At 36.2% G+C, this 18,519-nt stretch overlaps 1 protein-coding gene across 1 annotated transcript; it reads right to left on the bottom strand.

Annotated features, from left to right (window-relative positions):
- Positions 1-10,846: 10,846 nt before the first annotated feature.
- Positions 10,847-16,710, bottom strand: LOC142344014 (nudC domain-containing protein 1-like). Its single transcript, XM_075395455.1, has 4 exons — positions 15,516-16,710; positions 14,256-14,445; positions 13,733-13,864; positions 10,847-11,188 (listed from the first exon to the last, which is right to left on the bottom strand). The coding sequence occupies exons 1-4, from the start codon at positions 16,645-16,647 to the stop codon at positions 10,864-10,866; spliced, it is 1,779 nt and encodes a 592-aa protein (XP_075251570.1). The 5' UTR covers positions 16,648-16,710; the 3' UTR covers positions 10,847-10,863.
- Positions 16,711-18,519: the final 1,809 nt, after the last annotated feature.

Genomic DNA, 18,519 nt, shown 5'->3' with positions numbered 1-18,519 from the left:
TAGTATATTAGTTTCATCTATGCATTCCAACCAATGGAGAGACAGATGAAAAGGTTAGCTGTCGTTGCCAAAACTTTGCTAAAAACTTTTGGAAAATTCTGTTGCTTATCTTTATCCACTCACGAAACCCTAATATGCATAGTCGTAACATACAGGATTTCTTTGGTCTTCTATCGATGACAGTAATTTAACAGATGTGTTACAAACTATTTAGAGAGTGATGAACCCATTTTTGATAAACGCATCACAGTTCAGCCTAAAAGTAGTTATTATTGAATGTAAAGAATGACTTCGCGCACAAAAATCTCTAAAATGACTTCAATTTTGAAGTTCACGCCATGCAAAACTTGAAAATTATCGTCAGACAACGACATAGAGGCTATCGGTTAGAATACCAGCAATGAATCAAAATTCCTTCAAATTTAGCGCTAGGGCCAACAATATAAAAATCGAGCTAATAACTGAAATAAAACATGGCCGACTAATATCGGAAGAATTGAGCTCGTACAACTAGCCGGAGCTCTGACCTAATTCAGTTACTTGAAAAATCGAAATGTTCAGGCGAAAATTTGCGCAAAAAATTGAGCGGGGGAGGGGGTCAAGCGATGACTGGCACAGTTGAGACGAGAAAAGGGTTGCAACCTCTAGGTGGATGAGGGTTGACGGGTAGTGTGTGTGTGTGTGTGTGTGTGTGTGTGTGTATGTGTGTGTGTGTGTGTGCGGGGGTGGGGGGTGGTTGTCATCAATTATATCTACATCTATAACTCTGCTCGAATGCAGACAGTCGCTATCCATCATTTCGTTTTGTCTACGTAGCAGTCTCTTGTTCTTGAGTATTTTTACACGTTCTTTTGTTTGTTTCAAAATCTTTGGCTTCGACAGCTCAAAAGTCAAGTTCATTCAAGGGGTGAAGGAGGGGGTTAAACTTAAGACCAGTACAGCGTAAGTCTCTTAGAAAGCAATGCTCAGCCACTTAATGCACGACGTGTTTTTATATGTTTATCCTGTTTTTTAGGACGAAAAGTTGAAATGGTCAGACAAAAAATTGGTAGGCAAAAACTTGCATAAATGGGCCAAAGGACTAATATGATTGATACAAACTTTGTCGGAGTGCAATTAATAATGTTTAATGTTACTACAGGTTATGTTCAGTTCTTAATTTTTAAACGACTAGTAATTGACCAAGAAACTATCGCAAACATTTAATGCATTTAATGGAACAGAAAAATGAAGAATTTAAACAAAAAATATTCTCTACAAAGCTGCTAGAAACTGTACACAAATTGCCAAAAAGCTGATTCCCAATCATTATGGTTTGACAAAAGTGTTATTAATGCTTCTGGTCTAGTAATCAACCTTCTAATACCTAGCACTATTATTTGAAACAATAAATAAACTGAAAGGACAGAAAAAGGGAGAAAATCGAGATATTTGCATTATTTGTTTCGTTGAAAACTCGCCTGTCTAGCTTCCATTGACACATTTTTTTAGCTCCGTTGACACTTTTTTAAGCTTTTGACATTTTAGTCACATTCAGATTAGCTCCGTATTCAAAATTCAACAAGGGAAAGTAACGAAAAGAAAAAAGTCAGAAAAAGAAATAATATTAATGAAAAAGACCATAATCGGCCAAAATTTGCTTAAATTTACTCAGTTCTATTTAACAAAAACAACTCAGAACAACATCAAATTAATCAAAAGGCAATGATAAGAACGAGAACTTATTTGATTCATATGGATTCCTATACGATTTAGAAACTTGAAGACGAATAAGAAAAGCGTTCAAAATAAAATTCACGTAACCAAAATCTACACAAAATTATTGAATTTGTAATATTAAAAGGGATAATAAAAGCGAAAAACTTCCTTTGAGAAAAAAGAATATTGAAATGCTCAAGAAATATGCAAGTATATATAGGACTAAGAAATTTGTCTCTTCAAATATAACTGAAAGCAGTAAAACAAACAATAGGCAAAAAAAGCCAAATTTTGAATTTAAAAAGAGCAAAATTGAAGAAAAACCAACCTCAAAATTAGCATAAAGCTCTTTTAATTGAAAAAAACTTCAGAGCACTAAAAAATAGTCTAAATAACAGGATGTCTGAATCAAACCTTCTATACAAAGTTTCGCAAAAAACTGCATTTAAATGCCGCACGTGAACAAAAAATTTTGACGCTGACACCTCAATTTCTCGCTCTCTCGAAAATAATCGTATGAAAAAAACAGAGCTCTTTTTGGTACCCTCTTTAGTTATACTCAGCACCCAAACCACTCCAAATGTTTTCAAGCGCTTCATTGCCTGCTTCAAAATTCAATTCAATAATACTGATTAGAAAATATTCGGAAGAATTCCAGAAATGATTCGAAGTAGAAAATTGACCTTCGAAAAATGACATTAGAAACCCAACTGACAGAAACTGATATAGCATCTTAAAAATTACTCTAGTTGCCAAAAAAATGGCAAAAAACCACTAAAACTTTGTAATACAAGTAGTCCCCAGCTATTTCTTAACTTTTGACAGAATCTAACAAAATGGGTTTAATAAAACAGCACCGAGAAAACGGAAAGGAAATGATCAACGACCAAATCGAAAAAATATTCACTGTAGAAATATCGACAAGATGCAACTTCCCAAATATTATTCTGAAAAAAAGATTAAATTTTCTAGTACACCAGTAAACCACCCAGTGCTTGTCGGAGACTCATTAAACAACAATTTAAACATGATAAGATAAAAAACATGAAAAGAAATTTGTAATTTTTTTAGTGAAAAAGTGCCATCTCTAGCCTTCAAGAAGCACTCAAAAGCAGCACACTTTATAGAGTAGCTCTTAATTAAGAATTGATCAAGTACAACTACACCCAGAAGCATAAAATAAGAAATAGACTCAAAACAAGAAACACAAAATTTGGTGAAGTTTGTTCAAATTTACTCAATTTTCTCTGGTAAAGTCAACTCAGAATTAAAAAAATCAGTTTGAATCTTCTAATGCAACTAATTTCAACTAAGCTATTTCCCAAATGAAAAAAACTGATTAAGTATACGGAAACTGCTAAAAACAATCAAAACAGGTCAAATTTGTAAAAAAAAGGCGAAAATTGAATCTGAAATTGTAATAATTGCTTCAGATGGTCAAAAATGCCTCCAAACACACTAAACTGAGTTAAAACTAAAAACTGCTTCGAAAAGCCGCACGTGATCAAAAGATTTCGCTCGCTTAATTTTTTTCCCACTTACTTTTCTCACTCTCGCAAAAAACGACATGAACAGAAAACGGTTCAGCCGCTAGACCTAAACACTTGCGTGCGGCACTTCAGGTGCGGCATTAACTTTTGAATTATGTTTTATATACAATCCAAAAAATTATCGCTTAAAAAACGCTCCACCAATACTCCTCTTCGAGTCGTAAAAAGGACTTCTCCAATAAAAATAGGAACGCAATAAGAGCCTGCTGAGAAGATGAGGGCGGATATTAATCAAATAATACGTTGAGGGCTGGGGCGGGTCGCTGGGGGAAACAGGTTTAGCTGAAGGAGGTAGTATTTTGGTGTAGTAGTGTACACGGTTAGTTTGGAGGTTTTGGAAGTGTGAGGGTTAGGAAGTGTCGTGCAACAATCAAGTCAGAAGTAAAACTTGAAAAAACATTGACTTTTGTCCTTATCGCAACCAAAACGAGTTGGTTGTTCCCGCAACTTAAAACTGATATAAAAACTTACCAAACTAAACTGTCTAGAACAATGTAATTGAACCTTATCTACATTCTCTTACATTTTATGGTTTACCCCTCGTTCAAAGAACAAAACCTTCTTTCCGCAAAACAATTTTGAGGACAAAAGTCTCCCCTGTTACTGGCAAAAGTCTCTTAGGACACAAAAGAGACACAGTAAAGACACAGAAGAGACACAGTAAAGACACCGAAAAGACACAGAAAAGACACCGAAAAGACACAGAAAAGTCACAGAAAAGAAAAGACAAGCAATTTTTTCAGCGACGAAGCCAAGATTGGGTTACAGACGTTACCCAGCAGACGATTTTTTTTTGGAAATTGGGTTTCAGACGTCACCCCGACGAGAGGATCTGTTTTTTTTACTGGTTTCAGACGTCACCAGCAGAAGTCCGCCCGAGGTCTCAGACGTTACCTCTGATGTCCTGTTCCCCGGTTAGAGCCATCCAAAATCTCTACTTTTTTTTCGACAAAAAGCCTTCAAAAAATTGATTTTTGTCCCAAAAAAAAAACTTTTTGTTACTATAACACCTCGATTGATAAACCTTGACTAGTAATATTATTTTCAAAGCGAGTAAAGGCAATTTTCTAACTTTGAAAGAAAATTATGCGAAAAAAACGCACAAAATTTAGAGAAATGTTCCTTAAATCAGAAAAATCGAAAAACATAAGTTAGTTTTCTGACTATATATCCATTTGAATTGCGGAAAAAACTATTAAACCACCCTTCGACGCCTTCAACGTAAACCTTTGTTGCAGGACAAATACAATGAGACTCTCTTGACAGACCTCGAGAAAAACTATGTCAAACCGGTGGAAATGCAAGATCCTCAACCAGACAGAATTTGGTACCTGCCACACCATCCTGTGGAAAATATCAATAAGCCCGGAAAAGTCCGCCGAGTTGCAAATGCCGCTTCAAAATTCCGCGGCCAATCGCTTAATTCAAACCTTCTTACAGGACCAGATCTCCTTAATAACCTTTTAGGTGTCCTGATGAGATTTCGAGAACATCCCGTTGCAGTTCTTGCGGACATCGAAGGCATGTTTATGCAAATCGCCATCCATCAGATTGATCAATCTGCTCTTCGATTTCTTTGGTTAGCAGACAATCAGATACAACAGTACCAATTTACCAGACTCATCTTTGGAGCAAATTGCTCACCTTCGTGCGCAATATACGTTCTTAACCATTGTGCCAAAGAAAACAGACAACAATTCCCAGAAGCCCTCAAAGCCGTCAGAAAGCACTTTTACATGGATGACTACATCCAATCACATGCAACAGAACAAGACGCTTGTAAGGCAGTTTTTCAGACAAAAAATTGTCTGCAAACAGGTGGGTTTCGACTCACAAAATTTGTTTCAAACAGCTCTCTAATTCTAAACCAAATCCCTCCAGAAGACAAAGAGAACAAGACAGATATTGTTAGAGTTCTTGGTGTTAAATGGAATCTTGAGAAAGACTGCTTTTTTATGAAACCTCTCACTGATTTCCCAAAAGATGCCTCAGCATACACTCAACGTAAGATCTTTAGTCTTGTCTCCTCGATCTTCGACCCAATAGGAATAATGTCGCCATCAACGATCCGTTTCAAAATAGTTCTTCAAGAACTGTGGAAACTTGGGAAAAAATGGGACGATCAAATTGCCCCTCAAGTAGTTAAACCACTTCAAAAGAATTTGGATTTATACTTTTCTTCCCCAGAAGTGACATTGAACAGAACTCTGAATAAGAGTTGCCATTCACCAGAAAGTGAAAATGAAATCCATATATTTGTCGACGCCTCAGCTGTAGCAGTTGCAGCCGTTGCATACTTGAAAACAGTTCCTAACTCAGCCACTGATGTTGAAACTTGTTACCTAATAGGCAAATGCAAAGTTGCCCCAATTAAACAAATCAGCATACCCAAATTAGAGTTGGAAGCCGCAGTCATCGGAGTGCGCCTTCTTTCAACCATCATGAAAGAGTCATCATTTCACATTACTCGCTCTACACTCTGGACAGATAGTCAAGTAGTACTTGACTGGTTATCGACAACCAAGAAGCAACCTGTTTTTGTTGCGAATCGCCTCAAAGAAATCCTTGCATCAACTGATGCTTACCAATGGAAACACGTTGCCACCAAAGAAAATCCAGCTGACCACGGGACCCGTGGTCTCAACCCAGACGAAATTACAGCCAAGTGGCTAACAGCGCCAGCATTTCTTTCCACAAGACAGCTCAGCGCTGCTGAAAACTCTTCAAAGCATGTGTTAGCAACGCATGAAATTTCACGCAATTTGTCGGAGCAAATAATCGACCCGACACGGTTCTCAACTTGGAACAAGTTGCTCCTGACTTTAGCAACAGTCTTCAATTTGCTCTTTCGGATCAAAAAGCAAAGGCCTAAAGATCACCAGTATATAACAGAAGACCTCATTCTTGCAAGAAATCAGCTGATCAAAATTTCGCAGCAAAATTTCTTCTTCTCAACAATCCAAGCCCTGAAACGTGGTTCCAGGATAGATTCAAAGTGCAAAATCCGTTCGCTCAACCCAATGTTGGACAACAATGGAATCCTTCGGTCATGCGGAAGACTGCAATTTGCGCCAGATAACGTCGAAGTTGAGAAATTTCCGATTATACTGCACGCAAAGGACAAGATAGCGAGACTCTACATAGAGCATGCACATAACATTTGCGTTCACCAAGGAACAGAGCCAGTGAAAGCTTTTGTGCAGCAAAGATACCACATCATTGGACTCAGAAAAACACTTTTGAGTATAAAGTACAGATGTTTTCTCTGCAGACGATTTGCCGCTCAAAACATTCAACCCGTCATGGCTCCCCTCCCTGCCTGCCGTTTCCCGACAGACTCTACCCAGTATCCTTTCGCGAACAGCGGAGTCGACTTTTTTGGACCCTTTTATATAGAGGATGCCAAAGGACAGATTGAAAAACACTACGGCCTCATCTTCACTTGCCTGGTTACTAGGTGTGTCCATCTAGAAGCTTGTCCCGATCTCAACACTGACACTTTTTTAAACGCCTATCGACGTTTTGTAAGCCGCAGATGCCAGCCAACAACAATGCTCAGCGACAATGGCAAGACATTTATTGGTGCATCTGAGGAACTAAAAAGATCTGTGAAACGTCTCGACAACGACAAAATCTACAAAGCAATGGCAGCAACGAACACAACCTGGAATTTCAATCCTCCCTATGGACCTCATTTTGGCGGTATTTGGGAGCGCTTGATCCAGACCGCGAAACGCACTCTATTGATCATTCTAGGCTCCAGAAGGCTGTCGCTTGATGTGTTCAGGACAATTTTGGTCGAGACCGAAGCTATATTGAACTCCAGACCACTAACGATTGTCGCTGACCTTCCAGAAAATGAAATGCCTCTCACGCCAAACCATTTTCTGATCAACAGACCGTTCAACTCTCTCCCACCAGGAAAGTTCGACAGCCAAGAACCCGCCAGTTTCAAGTCTTGGAAGAATGTGCAGCAAATGGTCAACCATTTCTGGAAACGACTCGTTAAGGAGTATCTTCCGACACTGTTAAAGAGGTCCAAATGGAGCGATAGTGACCAAACACCACTCAGAGTCAACGACATCGTTTGGATTCTGAAAGATATGACTCCACGTGGAATTTGGCCCCTTGGACGTGTTCTTGAAGTCTATCCTGGACGAGATGGACAACACCGTGTGGTGAAGGTGAAAACGGCTTACGGCACGTACGTTCGTCCGGTCTCCGCCCTCGCACGTGTTTTGGCTGATTAGCCTATTTTTTCTTGACCTTTTTTCGAAACGGTTTTCTAGGCAACTTGGGTTACACCCTCTTCGACGATCTGGTCAAACGTCTGTGATGTGTTAGTTGGCCTCCTCTTTCCCCTGGAGCATGTCGTGCAACAATCAAGTCAGAAGTAAAACTTGAAAAAACATTGACTTTTGTCCTTATCGCAACCAAAACGAGTTGGTTGTTCCCGCAACTTAAAACTGATATAAAAACTTACCAAACTAAACTGTCTAGAACAATGTAATTGAACCTTATCTACATTCTCTTACAGGAAGTGTGAGGGGTGAGGATTGCTGAAGAGCGTATGTGGCGTACGGTGGATAGTAGCTTGGTGCGTGAAGGGCTGGCAGAATTAGACTGTTAATTGGTATACTTTCAAATTATCCTTCCCCCAGCGCTCCATGCCAATGCGAATTTTATTGAAAGTCAAATGTAAGTTAATATCAAATTTCACGAACTCTTTGTCCTTGCTTGAAAAATTTCAGCTCTTGTTTGCCTATGCTAGAACTCTTACCTTACCAACTTTTGACAAATCATAAATGTGTTTCCTGCAGTGACACTGTCGAGTTGATAATCTCTCCAAAATTTTATACGTATTGGGGCAACTTTTTTCGTGGCTTATCAACTGGACACTGGCATTAGAGGGAAGTCATTGTAACATTTTATATCAGAATTAAATGCAGTTAAGGTGTACCAGCGCACCAGAGTAAGTTTTGTGCAGACTTTGGGAAATGAGCTACACAAATTTGAATCCGGGCAAATACTGGTTTTCAGAGCTGATTTTTTTTCAAAATTTGCACTGTCTCGCTTGCATCACCTTTCTTTCACAAAGAAAGACTTCACTATCTCTTATTGAATAGAGAGTCGCTTATAATCCCGTTGTACTTCTCAAGTGTGTTTTTGTTCCGCCCACTTTAGTGGAGGAGGAACTATAAGCTCTATTGGTGTTTTGTTAAGTCAATTTTCGCCAATTGATATATTTATTGTTCAGGATTGTGTATGGTATCATTAGAAAGGTTGTCAAACTTAGAATAGAATTTTTTTCTTGAATTTCGCTTTTTTCGAGGAGTTACGAGGGTTTAAAGATTTGTTAACGTTAGCCTAACGATAGCGTAAATTTTGCTTAAATTTTTGATAAAATATCATAAAATTGTTAATAGTCTAATTGCTTTTACGTTTAATAATGGAAGTTTTTCCAGCATTTTCCCCCTCTTCATAATAAATGGCATCAAAAATGCCTATTTGGCGCATTTTCTCCACTTTAACCGGTGGTGCAGACAAAAACTGCTGACACAATTTTGCTCAACTCAGATATGGACTAAACAGGCTTCCCATTTCTAATCAAAAATTCTGCAAATAACATTATTGTGGTCTTTCGGTAAATTGAACCGATATTTACAAATGCAAAACTTATTTTCGATATACTAAGATTTTCGGTTGCCAAAAACTATAACGAAATATTCTAGAATAATTGCATTTTCTAACAGCCGAGCAGCAATATCAAGGCAAATTTTGGTCTCATCTTTTGAGTTTTGGAAAATGATGCAAAAGGATTCGGATTCTTTTCTGGGTCTGTTTTTTTTAAATGAGTTTTTTCGCATTTCTTTCATCCTACTCACTAGAAAGTTATTTTTAATATTAAAGTACAATTAACAAAAGATGCCTCATTACATTAAAACCAGTTCTAACGAAACAATATTGCGTTTTATTATTAAATCTCATGGTTTTGTTGATACAAGGAATTCATGATTTCAGATTTTCAAGCATTTGATGTTCTTATTGTAGTCTTATGACTGAGTCTAGTTGATAAAACTTCCAATTGGGAACCTAGAAAGCTATTAGCGAAATTATCTTATGCTTTTAATTGATGCAATGCTTTTTTGGTATTATAACTTGATGTATCCAAAATTCTTCAATTAATTTTGATATAACTTCTCGGTCAAATTAACTATTGGGTTACATTTGGTACACTTTTTTTAGTTGAGAAGCAGCAGGGGTGTGATCAGTCTTGATGTAGTTATGGAATTTCATAGTTCAAACATATTTCGGATTTTAATGGTGCGCTGTTTGTTTTATTTTAAATACCTTTGCTTTTTTTGTTTTTTATGTTATTTACAGACCAGAATGATTTCAAATCAAATCTCAATTATCAATACCTCAAATTTAGAGGAAAGAGAGGCCAATGAACATACAAAAATTTCTACGAAAGCAAATGGTTCTTTTGCTGAAAAACCATTTGCAGAAAAATGCTCACGAATTTATGAGTTCTGTCTGTATTGTGTAACTGTGTAATCTTTTGACTTAGTCGCACTAACGACATGTACAATTAGCTTCCTAAGCTGCTCATCAAGTTTAACTATCAACAATTTTTCAGCAGAAACGGTTTGTCTTAAGATTGCCAAAAATTGACACAAAAAACAATGGTGAGATTTGCCAATTTCAATCTTATTTTTGCAATCTTAAAGCGTAGTCTCATAAAAGATAGAAATTTAGAGGTCGAATTCTTTTTCAAGTTAATTATAATGAGGCCTTAATTGTTGGTTTATTTAAGCAATTGTTTTCTGTTTTCGATTTATTTTTTGACACTTTCCAATTCTTTAGGTTTTGCCGTCTTGTCCCATCGTCATATAAATGGCACGTTGACAGCAAGTCGCATACCACATTAACGGCGTTGAAGTAAGGCGCAATTGATTTTTTCAACATTCTAAGTGAACAAAGATTTTCATCTTATAGCCTTCGACACCGTTTCCTCGCAAAATTGAAGTGACTGTTTCATTTTTGACTAATTGTTCTTTTTGTATTCGTGTGACATTCTGGATAGTGACAGGTCTCAATGGTTTTCCAAGAAGGTATAAATGAAGCCATTGAATGATTTCAGTTGATCGCTAATTGCCTTCATGACTTCGATTTTATTTGTTTTGAGCATAAACGTCAATTGATCTAGATTAATTTTAATTTGATGCTATCTTGACTTTCATATTTTTTCCAAAAAAACGGATAGACATTGAGTTTTGGTAGTAGGTAATGCCTAATGTTTTTACTTCATTTTGTTTGTTTTGTCTCTTACTCTCCTTAATGGCAGTTATCATCGGCTCTATAATGAGTTATTGTTTCATTTGTATGTTGGTTAGAGCGTAAAGCGATTTTTCAAATGGATAAACCAATTATTTTCGAACAATAAAAGATTTTTGGAAGTTTTCTATCTCTTCCTCTTCTGGTGGACAATTAAGTCAAAAACATGGTTGAGCGGGGTCGGACGCACAATACCGAGCCTCCTTGTTTCATTTCTCAAAGCATCCAAAGTGCTGCCACCTGAAGGCATCATTGATAAATTATTCAAAAGTAGAACTTAAATTACACTGTAAACAACCACCTCATTCAACTGCAAAATATACAAATGTTCATTATAGCATACAAGTCCAACAATGGAGTCTTCAACATTGTCTAAAGTCAGAACAAACTGCTTTGCAATCTTTGGAACCCTCCTGCCTGTTTTCCTGTTCACCAGAGTAGTTTCAATAGCTTCCGGTTGCAAGTAGAGATAAACACGGCGTGCACTTTCAGCAATTGCCGCATACTTCCCCGAAGGCGCGCATGAAATGAATTTGCGTTCCCTTTTGGAGGCCTGAACATATCCGAGTGCGTTGAAGGTCATTGTGTGCTGCCATGGGTTGCTATAATAAAAAGTAACAATTAATAGAGAAAAGAGCTTTATTGCTGCAACGATAATTAAAAATGTACACATTTCTTTCGAATGAGTTCACCTAAGGCAAGAACAATTAATATTAATCTCGATCAAATGTGGGTACACTACCGTATTGTTCAAGATTTTATGGAAATCAGAACAAAAATTATATTTACTTCAATTTTGACCTCATGTAAATTTCATCCCAAGAATTTGTATAAAATATAAAATAAGGTGCCGACACACAAATGAGAAAAAAAATGACTGACTAATGCCTCTTTATTAGCGATCACCGAACTGTCTAAAACGGTTAGATAGTCATCTAGGTTCAAAAATATGAAAAATTGATCTCAATATGAGTATGCGATCGGAATCGGCGAATATAGAAATAGATTATAGTTTCTGGTGCTAATATTACAAAATCAACAGTTAATTTTAGGAATCTTGCCGGTACGTATCAACGTTAATTCAGCGCAATTTATCGAAAAAAACTTCGCTAAAAAGTACTGGCAATATGTACTAAATGCACTCAGAAAGATTGCTTGCAAATAGGCAGGAGGGGCGCTTTGAAATCAATTGGAACTTAATTAGGAATATGACAATCGGGAAAACCTACTGCTTTCAATCCTATGAGTAAAAGTGTTCCTATTTATGAATATTAGATATAGCTTATTTTAATCTCTCAGGGAAGAACTTGTGTAAAAAGATAAAGTATAGCCTATTTTCATCAATTTTTCAGAAGACGTAGCTATATATTGCGATTACCGATAAAGTACGTAAAAATAAGAGTCAGAATGGAGCTGTCAAGTTATCTCGACTTTCCAATTGATATTTACAATTGATTTACTTGAATTAATATCCATGCGTCACTGTTAAACCTCCCACACAAAATTAAAACAAACTGCTTTAGTTTTTTCCGCACTCGATCGTTTCATTACGATTCATTGCTTAATTTTTCAAATTTTGAAGTATAGCTGTCAGATTGCCAGAATATAGCCGCAATAGCTTCGTAGATCTGCAGTCTAAAAAATAGTAAAAAAGACATACCAAAAAATACTCTTTTCATTAAAAGATGAGAAGTTATAATTTGTTTAAAGAATCTGTATAAGTGTTTGCTGCCTCTATTAGCTGCTTAATTCAAAGAGATAAGGGCACATTCACGTGACCTTATCTCTTTGAATTAAAGTAAAGAAAACTCAACTTCAAAGGAAGTCATTTTTGAGAGTGGGGTAAATTACGTGTGAAGAAAAACTTACGCAAATGAACAAAAACTCACTCTACTAAGAGTGAGAAATGACGTCACGCACGTACAGTTGAAATTGCATGAAATAATGAACAGCAATCAGATTTGAAGTGGTTGTTACGTCATATGGTCGTAACAAAATTTTGATGAAATAAAAAACCAAGAGAAGGCCAATAACAGCCCCAACTATCGCTGTGCGTTTATTAATGAAATATTTGTTATGATTGTTTAACATTTAAGGTTTCATCACAAAGCTCGGCGGAGTTCATTTTTTGCTAGAATGTCAACTTTTTTACGTTTTTCAAATATCCAAGATTTTTTTTAATGTTCACAAGCGATTGTTTGATTCCGATTAATTGCTCATTTTTAAAAACAAAAAAACGGTTGTTATGCGTGTTTAATTGTGATGCTTTCAGTACCAAGCTAGTTAGAAAATCCATTTTTTGCCACGTCCAATTTCTGACGTTTTTACTAAGATTTTTTCAATTTTGTCGAATTTTAATGAAATTTTGCTTTTTGCCAAAATCCACACAAGATCCAAAATCCATGCAAGAATGCGAATACATTTTTTTTTGGCTTTTTGAATTCAATTTTTACATACTTCTTCTTCAAAAAACTTGCTAAAAAGTTTCATAAGATGTAATTTCATGCTATTGAATGAACTGACATTTTGCTTTTCATTGAATATTCAAATAAACAAAAAAATTCAAATTTTTTGTTGGAAAATAGTGATTTCATTAATAGCCGCAAAGCGATAGCTGAGGCCATTATTAGCCTTCTCGTTTTTTAGCCTTCTCGTTCAAACCCTAGGGAAGGCGTTTTTAAATCGAGTTGAAATATCTTTTGAGATAATTGTACCTATTGAGAAATATCTTTGCTGTTGTAAATTGCTCTCAAACGACAGACGAGGGATGGCTTTTGTCAGCGGCTGCCTCTTTAGTTGTAGGAGGCTAGGCTCAGTAGGCGACGAGCTGATTATAATTTATAAAAGCTTCGGGGGGGGGGGGTGTGGCTTGTCAACCAGCCCCCCCCCCCCCCCCCAAAAAAAAAGAATCCCCCACTCCATGAATTTCTGCTTCCTCATCTTCATTCGGCCGTAAACATAGCCCACTAAAGCGCTTATAGGACCGCGCAGCAATTTATTACAATCGGTCTTTAATAGTTAGAAAAATGAAATCGCAAAGACCAACGAAAAGGACCCAAATAATTGATTTTCGAGCAATTAATACTTGGTTAAAGAGCAATTAATAGTCAGTTACCAGTTCGAAAAGCCTACGAGTGTAAACTCACGTAATGCTGGATGATTGATTGTTGAGAAGTGTGGTTTCCCATAAAAGGGCGTCCACGTCATGTCTCAGGCAGAGCGAGGGCATATCACCAAAGTTGAGAACACGGGAGAACAATATCTCGTGTGAGTGCAAGCTAAACAGCAAAAATTTGTGTCGATCAACGAAAACAGTCCCGATACATACAACGTTGGCCAACGAGGGTGATAACTTTACAATGTTATCGTAGCAGAATATCAACATTAATACTTCTAACGACATCAAAATGAAATCAATTATATGCTTAAGTTCGCCAATTTGTCCGAACACTGTTTCCAGTTTAATCCGTTGACTGGATTTCAAGAGCAGCTTCATAAGAGCAGCTACATTTTGTCATTGCATCTGACTTTGAAATACACACCCGTCGCAAATTGACAGGCTCCAGACAACTTAACAAGAGATACAATAAAAAGGATGAACGATACTGGTGTACCTAAATCTAAGTGGTATAAAATCATTTGAGAAATTATAATTTTATGGAATTTTACCTTGATGTGAACTTCGGAACTGACTTGCATGTCATCAATTCCTCCTGTTCTCCAGTTTCAAGAGAGTAGGATTCCCAGTTGAGTTCGAACAACTGCCATTTGGATCTCTCAGTGGCTGAGAAGTCATCACATCCCTCCAACTCTTCAATGTTGTAGGGCTTATTCTGCATGTCGCCGTCACCCTTCTCATCTGTTTTAGCAAAATAGCCAAAAATTATCTACTTAGATTAAACATTAGAGACTAACGTCTGACGAATTTAACAGGACTCCATTCTTTTGCGCCAATACTTTAAATTCAAAAGTCCATTTTTAAAATTGAACTCTATGTCTCAAAATATAATTTTAATAAACAGAACTCATCAGCCAAACATCACAAAAAAGGAAACAAGCAGCAATGTTGCCTGCCTTCTGAAATCATTACCGTTTACAAACGAAAGAAAAGCATTGCTTATGTAATCAAGAGCAAAAATTTTACAGGCGAGTAATAAAAAATCTTGCGATCACTTAAAAGAATAAACAAATAATGAAATGAATGCGTAGCAACGTATAGAATTTTGCCAAAACTATTAAAAATGTTCACCATATCATTGTTCACCAAAATATTCACATTTCATTTTGTGAAAAAAATAGCATAACTCAACAATACTAGAAGATCAAATTGTACCCATACAGCGATGCATTAATTTTTTTGTACCCATACAGCGATGCATTAAACTTAATTTTATATAGGGCAACATTGCACATAAAATGACTAAAAAACCAATGAAACCTGAAAAGTAACGAGAAAAATTAAACTCCAATTTATTTGCTTTTTGGAATAGTTTTGGGGTGACGAATTGTTTCGAAGGTGACGAATGCTTAAATAGGACAATATTATTCCCCTTCGTACAAATTCCCCTTTACTTCAGCTTCGGCTGGGACAAAAAAGAGCAGCGTATAAAAGGACATTCGAGAACCTTTCAAGAGGACACGGCTAATAAATAACTCCAAAAAGAATTTAATGAATCCTCTGAACCAAAAGCCAAGCCTTACTAAAATCAGTTTCAAATAAAAACTCCATGTGTTAGTTTCGAAAAGCTAAAGGAATCAGCTCTATAATTGATACCGAAATTTTTCCCAACTATCACATCCAAGAACAATAGTAATGATGCCAAAAGCACCTGAAATCAACAATGCTGTGAAAAACTGAACAAAACATGTGAACACCTTTAGAAACTAACTATGAAAAACTGAGCATGAAATTGGTGAAAACAAACATACCAAAACTTGAAGCGACATCATCTGAAATCATATAGACACAGTTCTGCCACTCTTCAGTCATAAACAACTGTCTCCAAACAGCTCCGATTTCCTCTTTTTCTAACATCAAAGTCAACATTCTCTCTTCAACATTCAAGCTCCAATTGCACCTCTCAGCATTCACTTGTGAACAAAATTCAGCTTCAATCAAGTCAATCTCTTTTTTCTTGTCTACACACTTCAAAGTATTCGACATGATTTTCACTTGCAGATCACTTTCTTCAGTTTTAATCTCCGAGATGTCAACTTTAAGGAACTTTTCATTTTGCGAACACGTGATTTTGAATGGGCCTTCTTTTGCAGTTTCTTTAGACTCAACTTTAAACTCTCGTAGCCCTGCAACTTGCAACAGAGTTGAATCATCATTAAGAAATGCTGTTTCAGGAAACGTCGAACCTTCAAAGTTAATTCTACATTTTTCAGCAGCATTTTCTGTACATGCATTAATCAAAAATTTTCTGACTGTTAGCAGCGTTTTTCTTTCCACATTCTGCGAATCTTCTTGCAGCTCGTCGTTTGAGCAATTATTTGCCGTTACAATTGTAAACTCAAACAAATGTTCATTATTTTCAACAAAATGACCCACTGAATATAAAACTGAAGAGATAGTGTGGTCGAAATTGAAGGTCGCCAATAATTTCCACTGCGAAACAGTTTCATCTTTCGGAATATTTCGCTTCCCAGTTTGGTAAAATTTAATCTGTTTTCCACCGTCAAAGATAACCGCTAAATCTTTACTTGAAAATGATATGCTCGGGTAATTACTTGCCGAAAACTGAGAATTTGACATTTTAGTTACAATATTATTGTGAATTTCTCCAAACACCACAAACAACTCATGGGCATTAAGATTTGTATCTAAGTAGTAAACTTTTTCAAATGTAAATCGATCTTCAAAGAGACAATTGAACAACATCAACTGTTTTGTTTCATTGTAAGATGTACCGGTGATGTTCACTTTAGCAGGAGGCTTGTTCAAGGATTTGGTGATGGGTGTAAGTCGTTCCAAATTGAGCTTGTATCCATCGAAGTCGGGATCCAGCAATGTGTGATTGGGTTTCAGAATAACATTAACTTCTTCACCAGTTCCCATGTTCTATCTCAAAATTCAACAACCACAGTTTTATACTTAAGTTCCACGTTATTCAGTTTTCCTGAGGAAAGTAAACCAATTATTCCACTATTTTTTCCCCAAAAATTGGGGATTGTTATATGCAAGTATGTAAGGCACACTCTATTTTCAGTCAATTTCCCATTTTCTGTTCATGCATCTTAGAGCAAAAAAAGTATATCCATTGAAGTTAATTTTTCTTAATAGTTTATTCTTTGTTTTTCTTCAGAAAAAAATGTTCTTAAGAAACGGATAATATTTCAAAATTGAGGAAAATTTGCAACAGCGAAAGTGGTGCAGCTCTGAACTTCAAATTAATTATTCAGGCGCGAACTTGAAATCATCTGCTAAATTAATTTTTCTTAATACACACCTGAACACTTGATACAAAGAATCGCAGCATTTTAAAAACCATTTTTTTTAAAAACCATTTTTTAAATATAACCGACTCTTATCTGTAGAACTGCTCACGAGAGACAGACATGGGCTCGATTCTATGGTAGCCTGCTTCAATCAGTTAAAAGGGGGAAATAAATTCACTAAGGGGCTTTAAATGATGTCGTTAGAGTCTACATAGTCCACTAAAGATTTGAAGTAAAAAAGGACCAATTTAGGCGCTCTCTCTAAACTTTAGTCGTATACAAACCCAATCGAATTTCGCTGCTTAATATGACGAAGGAGAGAGAGAGAGAGAGAGACAGACAGAGAGAGAGAGAGAGAGAGAGAGATGATCTGGATCACGCAAAAATTAGCAAGTCAAGCGCTATGAGAATTCAGATTAGGTCACAACCCTGAGAAATCAAACCTCTCAAGCAAAAATTTTGCATAAAAGACACACTTAACTACAATAATTGCTTTCAAACACTAAGACCAATTGTTTTATAACGGAACATTATTACAATACCTTTAGCCCGTTTGTACAAAATTAGGACGTAAAACAGGCTGTTTGATGACACATCGTAGTTCAAATATTATATTCTTTGCATAAAATAAACGAAAAATGTGAATACATAGCTGGTTCACGAGGACATGAAAACAGTTCATGAAGACCAAAAACATAGCTGGCAATTTGCAAGAAAAAACCGCGATCTTTGTAGATCTGCAGTCTCAAAGAGATAGTAAAAGAAACAGATACAAAAATTTTTTTGAATTAAATTTTTTTGAATAAGAATGTGTTTAGCTTACTGCTGCTTCTATTATCTGCTCTCAAAAAAAAACTTCAAATAGAGTGACCCGAACTCAATTGACCTTACCTCTGAATTAAAGTAAAGAAAAGTCATAGCAGGACAAGTCCTGAAACAAATCAAAAAATTTTCGTTGACTAAACAAAAAATAGACCAAGAATGGATTATGAAATCGATTGGGAAAACCATTTATGAAAAATCTGATCACAAAAAACCAAGGGAAGGCCAATAATAGGCCCAGCGATCGCTTTTTGGTTATTAAACATTAATCTTGTCGCAAAGTAATTCTGCTTTTAGAGTGTTCCAGGTTCCAGAAAAAGTTAGTAAATTCCGGATGCAAATACATTTGAAGACAATTTAGAACAATACGGAACATTTTTGAAATGATCTTACAAACTTTCGTTATTTCTATTCTGGTTAGCTAATTCACCAGCAAGAGGTTGATTATTTATCCAGTTAAAGCATGGATGACAGTACCAAAACTAATCTAGAAGTCACTCGGAAAGTCAAGCAAAAAATTGCATAAAAAATGACTAAAATAATTGATTGAAATTTCGTTCTTTTAAAATTCGTGATTTTATTTGGTAAACATACGTGGTTCTTTTAGGTACATAAAATGTATTAACTGTTTTTTTTCGATAAGAGGTAGCCAAATGTTTTGGGAAAAAAT

This window comes from Convolutriloba macropyga, chromosome 8 (assembly GCF_964194025.1).
Source record: "Convolutriloba macropyga chromosome 8, txConMacr16.3, whole genome shotgun sequence".
In the NCBI taxonomy this organism is placed as follows: domain Eukaryota; kingdom Metazoa; phylum Xenacoelomorpha; order Acoela; family Convolutidae; genus Convolutriloba; species Convolutriloba macropyga.
The sequence above is the reverse complement of the archived record's forward strand: the minus strand, read 5'-3'. Positions and strand labels throughout refer to the sequence as shown.